A 14104-nucleotide genomic window follows, 5' to 3' on the forward strand; every position below is an offset into this window, starting at 1 on the left:
AGACGGTCCTGTCGTGGGGCAGCAAAGGAGAGGTGACTGGACTGCAAACATGCATCCAAACCCTGGTGGACAAGCAGCTCAAGCTTGTCAACGTAGTCCAGGTCATGCTCATCTGCCTCATCCTCTCGTGTCAACAACGGGCCTTCAATTTGTGGGAGTTCAACCTGGCGCAACACCGAACTCTGAGCAGGCTCTTCGACACGACATACGAAGATGCCTGGAAGGTGCTTTTCAAGGGCGCCGAGGCTCCCGCATCCGCTACCGAGGATCGCGGATTCAGCGCGCAGCATCATGCTAGCGCGGTAAGTTGTTTGTACCTTTTACAGGGTATTAGTTTTTCATAGTTTAACTCTATGCGGGATCTAAGCTCCCTTACCTTTGACAGGTTTGGCGGGCGAAGTCCGGATAGATCGACTGTCCGGCTCCTTTGCCCGAAGACCCAGCCGATGCCCACTTGGCGAAGCTGCTGGTTCCGGCACCCTATGTGGTGCCGGAGAAGAAGGCCACGAAGAAGGCCACGGGGACTCAAAAAAGTGCCCGGCGCTGGGAGGTGTCGGGTTCATCATCCGACGGCTCTAAGGCGCATTCCTCCCGTGAAGACGAGGAGGAGGAAGAAGAGACCTCTCCCCCTCTAGCGGGGGGAGAGAAGAAAAGGAAGGCCGCCCTCACTGGGAGGCCTAAGGGTGCAAGAAGGGGAAAACCCTTCCTCCGGACTACTCCCCCGACGCCGACGACGGCGGAGAGGAGTGGCCGCTCAGGGCCAAGCCCCTGGCGAAATCGTAAGTATCCAGATACCAGAGTAATTCATAGTATTCCTTTATTGCACAGCTTTCCCTTATGTCGAATATGATTATGCAGCCCACCCAAAGACCGCCTCGATGCGTCGTCGAGCAGTTCACTGGACTCGTCGGATGTGAATTCGCTTCCGACGGCTACCTCCCCCCGCCCTACGGATGATGCTGAAGTGTTGTCCCAACAGGTTCCAAGCCAGGAGGAGGTGGTCCTGGAGGCGTCGCAAGGCGACCTCCCAGACTCCAGGAGTAAAGGGGATAAAACCCCCAGGGCTCCAAGTCCGGCTCTAGGCCGGACACCGCTCCGGAACCTTCAAAGGTTCCAGAGTCCGGTGGGCGACCTCCTTCCAAGAGGAGCAAGCCCACTGTGCCGGTGACCCTCGTCCAACCGGAGGCGCCGGACAATCTGTTGGAGGTTCTCAAAGGCACCTCCATCGACGAGGAGCACCGCACCATTATGAGTGCGGTGGTCCAGAAGGTTTAGTCCGCCAAGAGCGGATTGACTGAAGCTTGTACTAGCCTTTTAACAGGCTTTGAGGTAAGTAAAGAATGTGTAAATAATATTACCGCATAGACAGTAGCCCCTGATGCTCTGTTTGGCGTTCGGGAAGAAAAGCTGAAGAGAGGATCAAATAAAATTCGCAGGAGTCTAACAAAAAGAGTCAATATGCGTATGCAGGCTTCTCTACTGGCGTCCGCCGCACTGACTGCGGAAGTGGACGCGCTAAAGCAGAACCTCGAGCAGTCCGAGCAAGAGCTCCTGCGTGCCAAGAAGCAGCTTGAGGACAAGGAAGGTAAGAAATACCTTGTTTAAATATATATAAAAAAGGTGCAATTGCAAAAAATGATAGGATTATCGTGGCTATTGTAGGGGCCACATCGGAGGTGGCGACCCTTAAGCAAGCGCTGGTCGAGGCCGAGAAGAGGGCGGCCACGGAGCGCACCGAGCGGGAGAAGTATGAGGCCCAGGTTGGCAAGGTGCAGCAAGAGCTCCAGGCTCTAATGAAAAAACATGAGAGTTTGGAGCTTGACTCAAAGACGCGAGCGCCCGAGCTCGCGATGGCTATTGAAAATGCCAAGTCTGCCAAGGCCGAATCCCAGAAGACCCTCCAGGAGTTTGATGCGGGTGAAAAAGATAGCGGCGGGTAAGGCATTCTTTATGCAAAGCAAACACATAAACGTGAGTTACTTGTTACTTACCCGGATCCGGAGCTCTCCAGGAGCATTTGTAGATCTTCCCCGTAGTGTGTCTGATGCCGCCGAATTCTATCGAGCCGAGGAGGGCAGCTCGACAGAGAAGGTGTTCTGGTCTCAGTATGCTGAGGCCGGACACCCCGTGCCCCTGAGCGACCAGCTGAAGCAACTAGTCGAGCTCCACAAGGCGGACGAACAGGCCATGAAGGGCCTCATAGTTCGGCTGTGGCCTGGAGAGGCTCTGTCTGGGAGCTATTTCGGGCTGGTGCGGCGGCTGGTGGGGGCCCGTCCAAGGCTCAAAGTCATCAAGCGCTCCGTCTGCATTGAAGGTGCCCGTAGGGCCCTTGCCCGTGCTAAGGTGCACTGGGGCAAGCTGGATGCTGAGAAGCTTGTGATGGACGGGCCACCGCCGGGAAAAGAGCATCGCAAGCCCGAGAATTATTATACTGATGTTCTGAAGGGTGCCCGCCTTGTGGCGGATGAATGTTCCAGGGATGTAATTTTTGAGTAAAACTCGCCCATTTTGTCCTGTGCGCTGAAAACGTGTTCATATGCGCTAAGCAATGCTGTTGGAATTTAAAATATTACCTTCTGTGCGGCTGTTTATCAATTCTGAGAGATTTCGAGTCGTCGGCTTCTGCCCCCGTGCCGCTAGTGCTGGGGTGTTCGGGGATAAACCTGAGCGCTCTTTTTCCCATGTTTGGGTCCTTCGAGGGAGGCGCTCAGCAAAACGAACAAGGCAATCGGACTATAATGTGTGAACACTCTCACTTAGCCATAGAATTCTATAATTTTAAATTTCGGCGAAGCCCTTGGTATTCGGAAGACCGAGTTCGGGGCGCTATCCACGCCTTGGCCGGACAGAGCCGACTCCTCGCTCTAAGCGGCATAAGTCTTTAGGGACTCGAAAAACCTCTCGAACAGCGACTGACTCTCGCTTCATCATGACAGTCAGTTTTAGCTTTCTCTACTGAGGTGCTCGACCCAGCTCAACTGGGGCACAATCGCAGTAGTTCTCCTAGTGCTACCTTAGCCGATATAGCGGAACGTAAGGCACCAAAACATAGGAGCCGGGCAAACCCAACTATTGACCCAAGACATGATTCGGAGCAGATGCATATAATGCTATAAGTTCGAGGTGCCGCACTTGTTAAAGTGTTCGGACTTCTCACACCATATTGAGGGGTACTAAAGCCCCTGACGTATTTTGGTCGTACCAAAGTGTACGGGTGCAACATGTCGTTAAGGAACATATATTTGTAAAAAAAAGAGTAATGCAAAAATAGACAAAAGCTATGCATTGTTTATTAAAAAGGGCTGCGATCAAAGCGGAATGATACAAAATAATGCGATAAGCAAAAGGTTGGACTATTTAACATGTCCGTTCCAGGGGCAGGCTGCGGAATGGTATGCGAAACAGGTATACTACTCGTGATAGAGACCACCTGGGAGTTCCGTAATGCGGCATGGCTTGTCTGCTTCCCTGGTTCTTGCATCGTTTGTGCGGCAATTGAACTGCTGAACAGGCCTTCCGAAGAATGGAGTCCTAAAAGTAAGAGAAAATTAAAAAAATTGGCAGCCCCTGGTGCGGTTTAAGCCGTGTTTCGGGCGTGCCGTGATGGTGCCCCTCCCCCTGTGCCCATGGTATTTCTAGAGCGTAGTTATGTACGCGAAGCACTGGTGTCGCATTTTTGCGAGGGCTGGGGTTGGGCCGCATTGCTACGCCTGCTCGGAACGTGCCAGGCGGTCTTGTTGTAGGTTACTCCGGGCGCGCTTGACGGTGTCCGGACGTTTAATGGCCGGACTGGAGAACTGCCTGGAGAGGCTGCTTTGTACTTCCGCTGCAAGGGCCGCCGTGTGCTCCTCCGTTCGAAGGGAGCGTTCGGTGTTTCCATTGACCGTAATTACTCCTCGAGGGCCTGGCATCTTGAGCTTAAGGTATGCGTAGTGCGGTACCACATTGAACTTGGCGAATGCGGTTCGCCCAAGCAGTGCGTGATAGCCACTGCGGAATGGGACTATGTCAAAGATTAACTCCTCGCTTCGGAAATTATCCGGAGATCCGAAGACCACTTCAAGTGTGACTGAGCCTGTACAGTTGGCCTCTACACCTGGTATTACGCCTTTAAAGGTCGTTTTGGTGGGCATAATCCTCGAGGGATCTATGCCCATTTTCCGCACTGTATCCTGGTAAAGCAGGTTCAGGCTACTGCCGCCGTCCATAAGGACTCTAGTGAGATGAAATCCGTCAATAATTGGGTCTAAAACCAATGCGGCGAATCCGCCATGACGGGTGCTAGTGGGATGGTCCCTTCGATCAAAGGTGATCGGGCAGGAGGACCATGGTTGAACTTTGGGGCGACTGGCTCTACCGCGTATACGTCCCTTAACGCGCGCTTCCGCTCCCTCTTGGGGATGTGGGTTGCGTATATCATGTTCACCGCCCGCACTTGTGGGGGAAAACCCTTCTGTCCACTGTTGTTCGGCGGCCGGGGCTCCTCGTCGTCATCGCTATGCAGCCCCTTGTCTTTATTTTCGGCATTTAACTTGCCTGCCTGCTTGAACACCCAACAATCCATGTTGGTGTGATTGGCCGGCTTTTCGGGGGTGCCATGTATCTGGCACAAGCGGTCGAGTATTCGGTCCAAACTGGACGGGCCCCTAGGATTTCTTTTGAATGGATTTTTCCGCTGACCGGATTTATATCCTCTGAATCCGGCATTAACTGTCGTATCCTCAGCATTGTTGCCATTAATGCGGCGCTTCTGCTTGTTGCGACGCAACCTGCCACTACTATCCCTGGTATCCGGATTACCAGGGTTCTTGGTCATATTGTTGCTATGAGCAAGCCAGCTGTCTTCTCCCACGCAAAAGCGGGTCATGAGTGTCGTGAGTGCTGCCATAGATTTCGGCTTTTCCTGTCCAAGGTGCCGGGAAAGCCACTCGTCACGGATATTGTGCTTGAAGGCTGCTAGGGCCTCTGCATCCGAACAGTCGACTATTTGATTTTTCTTTGTTAGGAACCGTGTCCAGAATTGCGTGGCCGATTCCTCTGGCTGCTGAATTACGTGGCTTAGGTCATCGGCATCTGGTGGTCGCACATAAGTGCCCTGGAAATTGTCGAGGAATGCGGCTTCCAGGTCCTCCCAACAACTGATTGATCCTGGTGGCAAGTTGTTAAGCCAATGCCGAGCTGGTCCTTTAAGCTTGAGTGGGAGGTATTTGATGGCGTGGAGATCATCGCCGCGGGCCATGTGGATATGAAGGAGATAATCCTCGATCCATACCGCAGGATCTGTTGTGCCATCATATATTCGATGTTTACGGGTTTGAAACCCTCGGGGATTTGATGATCCATTACTTCGTCTGTGAAGCATAGTGGGTGTGCGGCGCCTCTATACTGGGCTATATCACGACGTAGCTCCAATGAGCTTTTTCTACTGTGTTCGGCCCTACCAGATTTGTGTCCGGCGTGACGGTTATCGTCTCGAGTCGTGGGGCGCCCATGCGATCCATAGATCGATCTTGTTTGCCTTGCCTTGTCCTCCAACACATCTCACAAGTCTGACGCATTTTCCCGTGCCTTGGTATGGGGTGTGGCTTGAGTGGAGGGCCGAGAGGCCTCTCTGTCGAGGCCACGAGGTGGCTGGTCAGCCGTATCAAGTGCTGGTGATGTAGGTTTAAGTGCTTCCTCCTCTAATCGGGGTAGCACCCTGCGCTTTGGGTAGCTCTTGGAGGGGCGTTCGAGTTTATGCTCTTCGGCCGCAAGGACTTCAGTCCATCTGTCGACTAGCAAATCTTGATCGGCTCTAAGCTGTTGCTGTTTTTTCTTGAGGCTTCTTGTCGTGGCCATAAGCCTGCGTTGAAAACGCTCTTGCTCGACGGGATCCTCTGGCACGACGAATTCGCCGTCGTCGAGGCTTGCCTCGTCTTCGGAGGGAGGCATACAATTATCGTCCTCGACCTCTCTGTCTGCCGCTCTCTCATGAGGGATGGCTTCTCCATCCTCCTGTGCTGAATCTTGCTGGAGGGGGTTTTCTTCGGCACTCTCCGGAGTATTATTATCTCCCGTGCTGGAATCACCGTATTTGCTTTGGCGGGATTTTGAGCGGCGCCGCTGACGCCGGCGCTTAGGCTGTTTCTTGGAGGGGTCATCCTCCGCTGTTCCATCGCCATCTCCTTCTTTTGGGGTGTCCACCATGTATATGTCATATGACGAGGTGGCTTTCCAGGGCCCAATAGGCGCTGGTTCTTCATCATCTCCTGCATCGGTGTCCATACCGTTGATGTCTTCGGAGTCGAAGTCGAGCATGTCGGTTAAATCGTCGACAGTGGCTACAAAGTGGGTGGTGGGTGGGCTTTGAATTTCTTCATCGTCCGTATCCCAACCTTGCCGACCGTAGTCCGGCCAGGGCTCTCCTGATAAAGAGAGAGACTTTAGTGTCTTCAAAATATCGCCGAAAGGCGAGTGCTGAAAGATGCCCGCGGCAGTAAACTCCATGATCGGCGCCCAATCGGATTCGATCGGCAGGGGCGCAGAGGGTTCGGAGTCCGGAGAGGAGTCCGGCTCCTTGGAGTAACGAGTCTCGCGGAGTGTGGGGCTGGTGTTCGGCTCGATCGCCGTTGGGATCGCAGCCCCCGAGGCGGCGTCCAACCACCCATCCTCGATGGGCAGTTGGCTCCGAATTAAGGGTCGGAGCCGATGCGGGTGCGGCCTCCAGGGCACTGTTCGGCGGCAGAGCTAGATCATGCTCGTCGTGACAGTGCGGCGCGCTCGGCAGTGGCTTGAATCCGTCGAAGATCAAGTCCCCGCGGATGTCAGCCGTGTAGTTTAAACTTCCAAATCTGACCTGACGGCCAGGGGCATAGCTTTCGATCTGCTCCAGATGGCCAAGTGAATTCGCCCGTAGTGCGAAGCCGCCGAAGACGAAGATCTGTCCAGGGAGGAAGGTCTCACCCTGGACTGCATCGCTATTGATGATTGTAGGAGCCATCAAGCCTAACGGCGACGACACAGAGGAACTCTCAATGAAAGCACCAATGTCGGTGTCAAAACCGGCGGATCTCGGGTAGGGGGTCCCGAACTGTGCGTCTAGGCCGGATGGTAGCAAGAGGCAAGGAACACAAAGTTTTACCCAGGTTCGGGCCCTGTGGTGGTGGAGGAGCACGGGACTCCAGCAGGGCTTCGCCAAGCACTACGAGAGACGAGGAGGGAGAGGGGTAGGGCTGCGCCAAGAGAGAGATCGAATCGTGTGTTGGGCAGCCCCCATACCTCAAGTATATATAGGGGGAGGGGAGGGGGCTGCGCCCCCTCTAGGGTTCCCACCCCAAGGGGTGCGGCATCCCCTGATCCCATCTAGGGTGGCGGCCACAAGGGGGAGAGGGGGAGGCGCACCTGGGGTGGGCCTTAGGGCCCATCTGCCCTAGGGTTTGCCCCCCTCCCCTCTTGGAGGCGCCTTGGGCTTTGGTGGGAGGCGCCCAGCCCACCTAGGGGCTGGTCCCTTCCCACTATTGGCCCATGTAGGCCTCCGGGGCCGGTGGCCCTTCCCGATGGACCCCCGGACCCCTCCGGTGGTCCCGGTACACTACCGGTGATGCCCGAAACACTTCCGGTGGCCAAAACCATACTTCCTATATATCAATCTTTACCTCCGGACCATTCCGGAACTCCTCGTGACGTCCGGGATCTCATCCGGTACTCCGAACAACATTCGGTAACCGCGTACATACTTTCCCTATAAACCCTAGCATCATCAAACCTTAAGTGTGTACACCCTACGGGCTCGGGAGTCATGCAGACATGGCCGAGACAACTCTATGGTCAATAACCAACAGCGGGATCTGGATACCCATGTTGGCTCCCACATGCTCCACGATGATCTCATCGGATGAACCATGATGTCAAGGATTCAATCAATCCCGTATACAATTCCCTTTGTCTATCGGTCCGATACTTGCCCGAGATTCGATCGTCGGTATCCCGATACCTTGTTCAATCTCGTTACCGGCAAGTCTCTTTACTCGTTCCGTAACACATCATCCCGTGATCAACTCCTTGATCACATTGTGCACATTATGATGATGTCCTACCGAGTGGGCCCAGAGATACCTCTCCGTTTACACGGAGTGACAAATCCCAGTCTCGATTCGTGCCAACCCAACAGACACTTTCGGAGATACCCGTAGTGCACCTTTATAGCCACCCAGTTACGTTGTGACGCTTGGCACACCCAAAGCACTCCTACGTTATCTGGGAGTTGCACAATCTCATGGTCTAAGGAAATGATACTTGACATTAGAAAAGCTTTAGCATACGAAGTACACGATCTTGTGCTAGGCTTAGGATTGGGTCTTGTCCATCACATCATTCTCCTAATGATGTGATCCTGTTATCAACGACATCCAATGTCCATGGTCAGGAAACCGTAACCATCTATTGATCAACGAGCTAGTCAACTAGAGGCTTACTAGGGACATGATGTTGTCTATGTATCCACACATGTATCTGAGTTTCCTATCAATACAATTCTAGCATGGATAATAAACGATTATCATGAACAATGAAATATAATATAATAATAACTAATTTATTATTGCCTCTAGGGCATATTTCCAACAGATCAAGTGTTCTAGCCTCCGGTAGACCTTGTCGCTGTTGTCGGTTCCAGTGCCTTTGTGTCTCTCGTGAGTACTAGTCGTCACAACATGATCCTAGCCACAACTAGGCTTGCCATATATACCCCTCTAACATTTCGTTAGAGGGCTGGCTACCTCATTTGAACAAACCATAGAGCACACAAGTGTTCCTTCATTCTCTCGGGCATCAATTCTTAGACTCTGAAGTCATTCTTGAAAGTTCTTGAGAGGTATCCCAACAAGTGATAGATCTACTCCTTCCCCATATCTTGACCAAAGGAATTCATGATTTGATCAAGTCTTGAGCTTTTCCCCATTGATCATGTTACTCTTAGAGGTTGGAGACTCCTAGGCGGTTGGAGTTCTTCAAAGAGGTTGTTGTGATTCACCCCGAAAAGTTTTGTGAAGGTTTGGAGACCACCTCAAGGCCTACCACTAGTGGTTGTGAATTGCATTCATTATGATATCTCAAGGAGAATATGGCGAGCCTTCATGGTGTTGGTGTGCCTTCGTGGTAACACCCATACCTCCAATGGTGACTAGTTTCCCTCCAAGGAAGTGAACATTGGGATACAACCTCGCCTCTGGAGTTTCGGTTATCCCTAATGCTACTCCTTACTTGTGGTTCATTTGTCTCTGGAGTATTGTTGTTGTTCATTATATTGATAGCATTAGAATCACATTTGCAATTGTTAGGCCCACTTCATATTCTGCATATTGCCTAGTAATTAAAATTTGTAATTGTACCTATTCACCCTCTCCCCCTCTAGGTCCATCTCGACCCATGCATGATTAAATCTATTCTAATAGTCGTGTCTGCGGTTATGTGACTACTTGGTAATCTAAGCCTAATCATAGAGAACTTCAATAGTTACTCTAAATTGCCAAGAAAAGTGTGACTGCTTTGAATTACTTCATCGGGATTGGACAAGGAGGAATTCATGGTTGTGTATTGTTTGGTGAATAAGATAGATGGACTCGAGTTTAGAGTGCCTTCTTATCCCCGTTACAACTACTTGGTAGTTGTGTAGTCTTTAATACTCTTCCAAGTGTAAATATTTCTTTCCGCAAACAAGTCCACATAACCCCCCTTTGATACTGGCTCATATGTAGATAGTTTTGATGTAAGTCTTGTGAAGTACAATTGTACTCACCTTTGCCTCCTTAATAATTGTTGCAGAGGAGGCCATTGATCCACGGGTGGCTTCAACATGGAGATCGACATCGATGAGTAGCTTGGAGGTCCTAGACAACGGTTTGGTACCTTGGGAGGGCTATCGTATTTTCTATTACAACCTCCTAGGCTTTCATTAAACTTAATATGTGTCAAACAATAATTTGTTTCCGTTGATGCTTGTAATGTGCTGGGTCATGTGACCTTTGCTTGTAATACACAACTATGTTTGCTCTTTAGAGCCTTTGAATAATATATGTTTGAGTCTTAGAGTTTGTGTTGTGATACCTATTGTTTTTCAACATATGACATACATGATGTGTGTGTGATCATAAAGTGCACGTTGTGTGCAGGGTTTTGGAATCTTTCTTATGCAGTTGCTAGCGGTTGGACAAATACATGGTGAAGCTACATGTTTAACTGAGAGTTCGAGAGGTTTCTCGGCCTACTCCAACCGTGTATTTCTTTCGTTGTTGGCGCTGGATTGGGATTGATGCTCCAACTCAGTTAGATTGTGTGGGAACTGTAATTCCCCAGTTGAATGATGTTCCCTAGGTATTGGGGAACCATTTGTTCCAGGCTTTCTGCGAGGAGATGACATCCATGGGCCAGTCAGATAGGACTATTGTTGTTCAAATACGAAATTTGGTTTCCTATATGATCTTCTGTATGCCTTAGATATCGGATCACTAAGAAGGTGATGCTTCTGATGTTCCATGCACATCCGTTGCAGACGACCACCACACACCTATTTTGGAGCGGCATACGGCTGGTTGCAACATTGAGAATCTAGCGCCATCACGGTCAGAGGCGCACCAATGAGCTCTTCTTTATTTCCCTTGCTTTAGTAACTAATGCACCACATATGACCAAAGGTATACGTATGATTGCCCATATGCCACCAGAAGCCGTTTTAAAGCCAAAATGTTGAGCCTTTGAATCGGTCGAACTTTTAGTAATGGGTCAAACAACGACTTGTTTTTATGTAAACAAGAACTCGCTTTCCTCTTTACTATTTTCTTGTCGACAAAGGCTTTAAAATGCCCTTCTAGAATCCACAGCAATGCAAAGCACTATATCTTTCTCCATATTCTTGCTTTCCAACCGGACCAATTGGTTCCCCTTTTCCCCGTGGCACGTTTTTATTCCTCCAACAACCGGTTCAAAGGACCAAACGCGTTCGTTTGGACAACTGTGTGGACACTGGATAGTGGTACATATGCGTTGATGTCTCAATGCCAGTGTCATTAGGGCGTCTCGTCTGTACACAGAAAAAATTAGGCTTGCGGTCTATTTGCGAGGGTCCCAGCTTATGGTCGACATACTAGGAAATAAACACCGGCGATGCACTTATGTATCAGATCTTGAATGAGCATGGTCATATGCTTGTTGTCATATGGTTGTTGGGCCATCCGTCCGTTTGACTGTTCGTTTGTTTGTTTATAATTCTTCTTACCAGATGAACATGGGAATGGGGTATCCTTTGGCCTTTGTCAGCACTCAGCAGGCATAAGATCTACCGAAGTAATCACTAAACAACACACTTCATGCGAACTTTGAATAATCCTGGTGTGTGATTCATCATCACGCAATGTCTTGTACTACAAGACATGGTGATTGTAACTTGGTAACTGCTGGTCCCATACTCCTACCCCTTGTGCAAGAAAAACAACGGGTCCTATTCAAATGCTACGCCTGCTGATTTGTCATTTCCTACCCATTTTTGCCTGTATATTGGGCGATGCAAGCTTAATTCCAGCATTCTGCTTTCTGGCAGAGGTCTAAAATAAATATCAGCGCAGTGAAAATTGGTAAGACTGAACCGAATTCGGGTCTAGAACACACATGAATCATATAGTCTACTGATATGTCTTATGAGGAACTGACCAAGACAAAGTAGGTGGCACAGATCAAAATTCCCCACTAAATGATCACAAATTAGCACACATCAAAATTTCCACCATAATTTATCAAATCCGCGCAGGCACAGACTACGGTGTGAGCTGCAGCTTGCGATCTACAGTAGTATGGGAGAGGAGGTGATCATAGTTTTTACCAATGGGGTACGCTACATTCCCGGGCCAGATTGGCCATGGCCATGCCGTCTTCCGGGGTCTCTCAGAAGTCGAAGTCTTTGAGCAGCTTCCGGACCTGCTCGAGCGTGACGAAGAGCACCACGGTGAAGGGCCCCTGTCGCGTCACCGTTGGGATGAAGCCCTTGTACAGCGCCAGCGCGCCCTCGGACCGCACCGTCTTGATGGCGCAGTCGATCGCGCCGGCGTACGGCGGCGGGGCGCCCGGCTCCACCTTCATGTTCATGATCCTCGTCTTGACCACGTCCACGGGGCTGGACGCCGCCGCGGCCACCAGGCCGGCCGTGAAGCTGGCGGCCACGTGCGTCGCAAGCCCGTCGCCGCCCGGGCCGCGCCGGGACAGGATCGCCTCCTTGGCCTGGTCGTAGGTGGCCAGCTGCGACGCCGTGACGATCATGGCGCGGTTGACCGTGAGCGACGACCCGCGCCAGAGCCTGCGCACGCCCTCGTCGCGCGCGATCCGGCCGATGGCGTGCGCGACGCTCCGGTAGTTCCGCCGCTCGGCCGCGGGGAGCCGCCCGTCCGCCTGCATCCGCACCATGGCCACGTCCGCCGGGTTGCCCACGGTCGCGCCGACGCCGCCGGCGACGAGCCCGGCCGCGATCTTCCGGTGCAGCGGCAGCGCGGCGCCGCCGGATTCCCGCTCCCACCTCCTCTTGATCGTGTCGTAGAGCCCCATGGACGTGGAGGAGTAGACCGCCTGCCGCAGCACGGTGGCCGACACCCCGGAGAGCAGCCCCGCGGGGCCCTCCGCCCGCAAGATCTGCGCGCCGATGGCGATGGGCCCGGGCCTGCGCGGCGGCTGCAGGAGGTGGTCGTGGTGGTGGTGATGCTGCACGCCGGGGGGGAACACGAGCGCGAAGCGCATGGCCGGGGCCGGGGCCCGGGCCGCCTCGCCCTGCAGCTGCATGCGGACCTTGATGAGGTCGAGCGGGTGCGTCGAGCAGCCGGCGACGACGGAGGCGGCGCCGCCCTCGACGAACCCCTTCAGCCCCATGTCTCCGTCTCTGGTGTTTCGTCGGTGCGGAGGCGGAGGGTCATGTGGCTAGGAATCTGGAAGCCCCAGCGCTCGTGGGGAGGCGGAGATGGAGGCGGAGGCGGCCGAGGTAATGGACGGCCGGGGGAGGGGAGGGGAGGGGAGGCGGGCAGGCGGGGTGCTGGGCTGGGTCTCGCAACCTAAGACTTGTGGGCCGTGCCCGTAGGTAGAAAGTTGGTAGAGCCTGCCAAGTGGAAACCCTAGTTGCTGCTGGCCCACGCGCGCGTGGCCAGCCCAGCGCCTTCCCCTCCATTCCTTTGGGGATTTTATACGATCTGCTGTATACTACAGTATTCTTTTGTCTATGTAGTTGGTGATGATAGTGCGATAGCATTTTTGTGCCATGCCAATTGCCACTTCCACGATGACAACCTACTCGTGTTCGCTTCTTTCTTCCGCTCGAAGAAAGAAAAGGCGACCTTGCCGTCAGGAGTCTCACCCGCCCCTTCGCCGGTGGCCTCGGTCATCAGTGATGAGGGGGTCGTCGGATCCACGCATGTCGATCTTTTTTACTCTCGTAGTTTAGTTTTTTTATAGGTTGTTCATCGTCTTGATTTCGGTGACGACGATGACGACGGTGAATAAAATTTCTTCAGATCCTACTCCGACAAGACGATTAGTCCTATGGCTGGGGATAGATTTGGAAATCGGCCTATTCAAGCAAGGATGACGTGCCAGCGGCGACATCCTCGTGGTGGACCTGTGTCCTCGGGCTCCGCCATTGCGACGGTGTTTGCTCCAGCGTCGGCGCGGAGCTTGGGAGGTAGTCCAGGAGCGGATGCAGATTGTGGTCTGCACCGGCGACATCTGAAAGATGGTGGATCGTGTGATGGCTTCGTAGTTCATGAATGGCAGGTGTGGTTTTTTCCTCTGGCGTCTTAGTCGTGTGGGGATGCCAGATCTAGAATTCGATAGCGTGTCCGGGGTGTTGCCCCAGTCTTCGTTCAACGATAACTGTTTCGTCTTTGCTGAGCCATCTTGGAGGTCCGCAAAGCTGCATATCAGCGATGGAGCCGCTTCGAGCTCGGGTGTGAAGGTGGTCCGTCATTTTTTCCTTTGATGACTGCTATGGTGGTTCCAGAGATTGGTGATGGGCGTTGGTGTCAATCTCAGAGGTTTCTTCGGTCTTGATTATAACTAGTAAAGGTGCCCGTGCGTTGCACCGAGAGAAACGATCCAT

The 14104-nt window shown here is 52.4% G+C and overlaps 1 protein-coding gene across 1 annotated transcript; it reads right to left on the reverse strand.

Moving 5' to 3' along the window:
• Positions 1-11628: 11628 nt before the first annotated feature.
• On the reverse strand, positions 11629-13035 carry LOC125509618 (mitochondrial uncoupling protein 5). Its single transcript, XM_048674628.2, has one exon. It carries the CDS (start codon positions 12883-12885, stop codon positions 11914-11916), a length of 972 nt encoding a protein of 323 aa, XP_048530585.2. The 5' UTR covers positions 12886-13035; the 3' UTR covers positions 11629-11913.
• Positions 13036-14104: the final 1069 nt, after the last annotated feature.

The sequence above is a fragment of the Triticum urartu genome, chromosome 5A (assembly GCF_056163025.1).
Source record: "Triticum urartu cultivar PI428250 chromosome 5A, HENAU_Tu73, whole genome shotgun sequence".
Classification (NCBI taxonomy): domain Eukaryota; kingdom Viridiplantae; phylum Streptophyta; class Magnoliopsida; order Poales; family Poaceae; genus Triticum; species Triticum urartu.

Bases quoted from the DNA above. Each gene is read 5' to 3' on its own strand.
- LOC125509618 (XM_048674628.2), bottom strand. From the start codon at position 12,885: ATGGGGCTGAAGGGGTTCGTCGAGGGCGGCGCCGCCTCCGTCGTCGCC.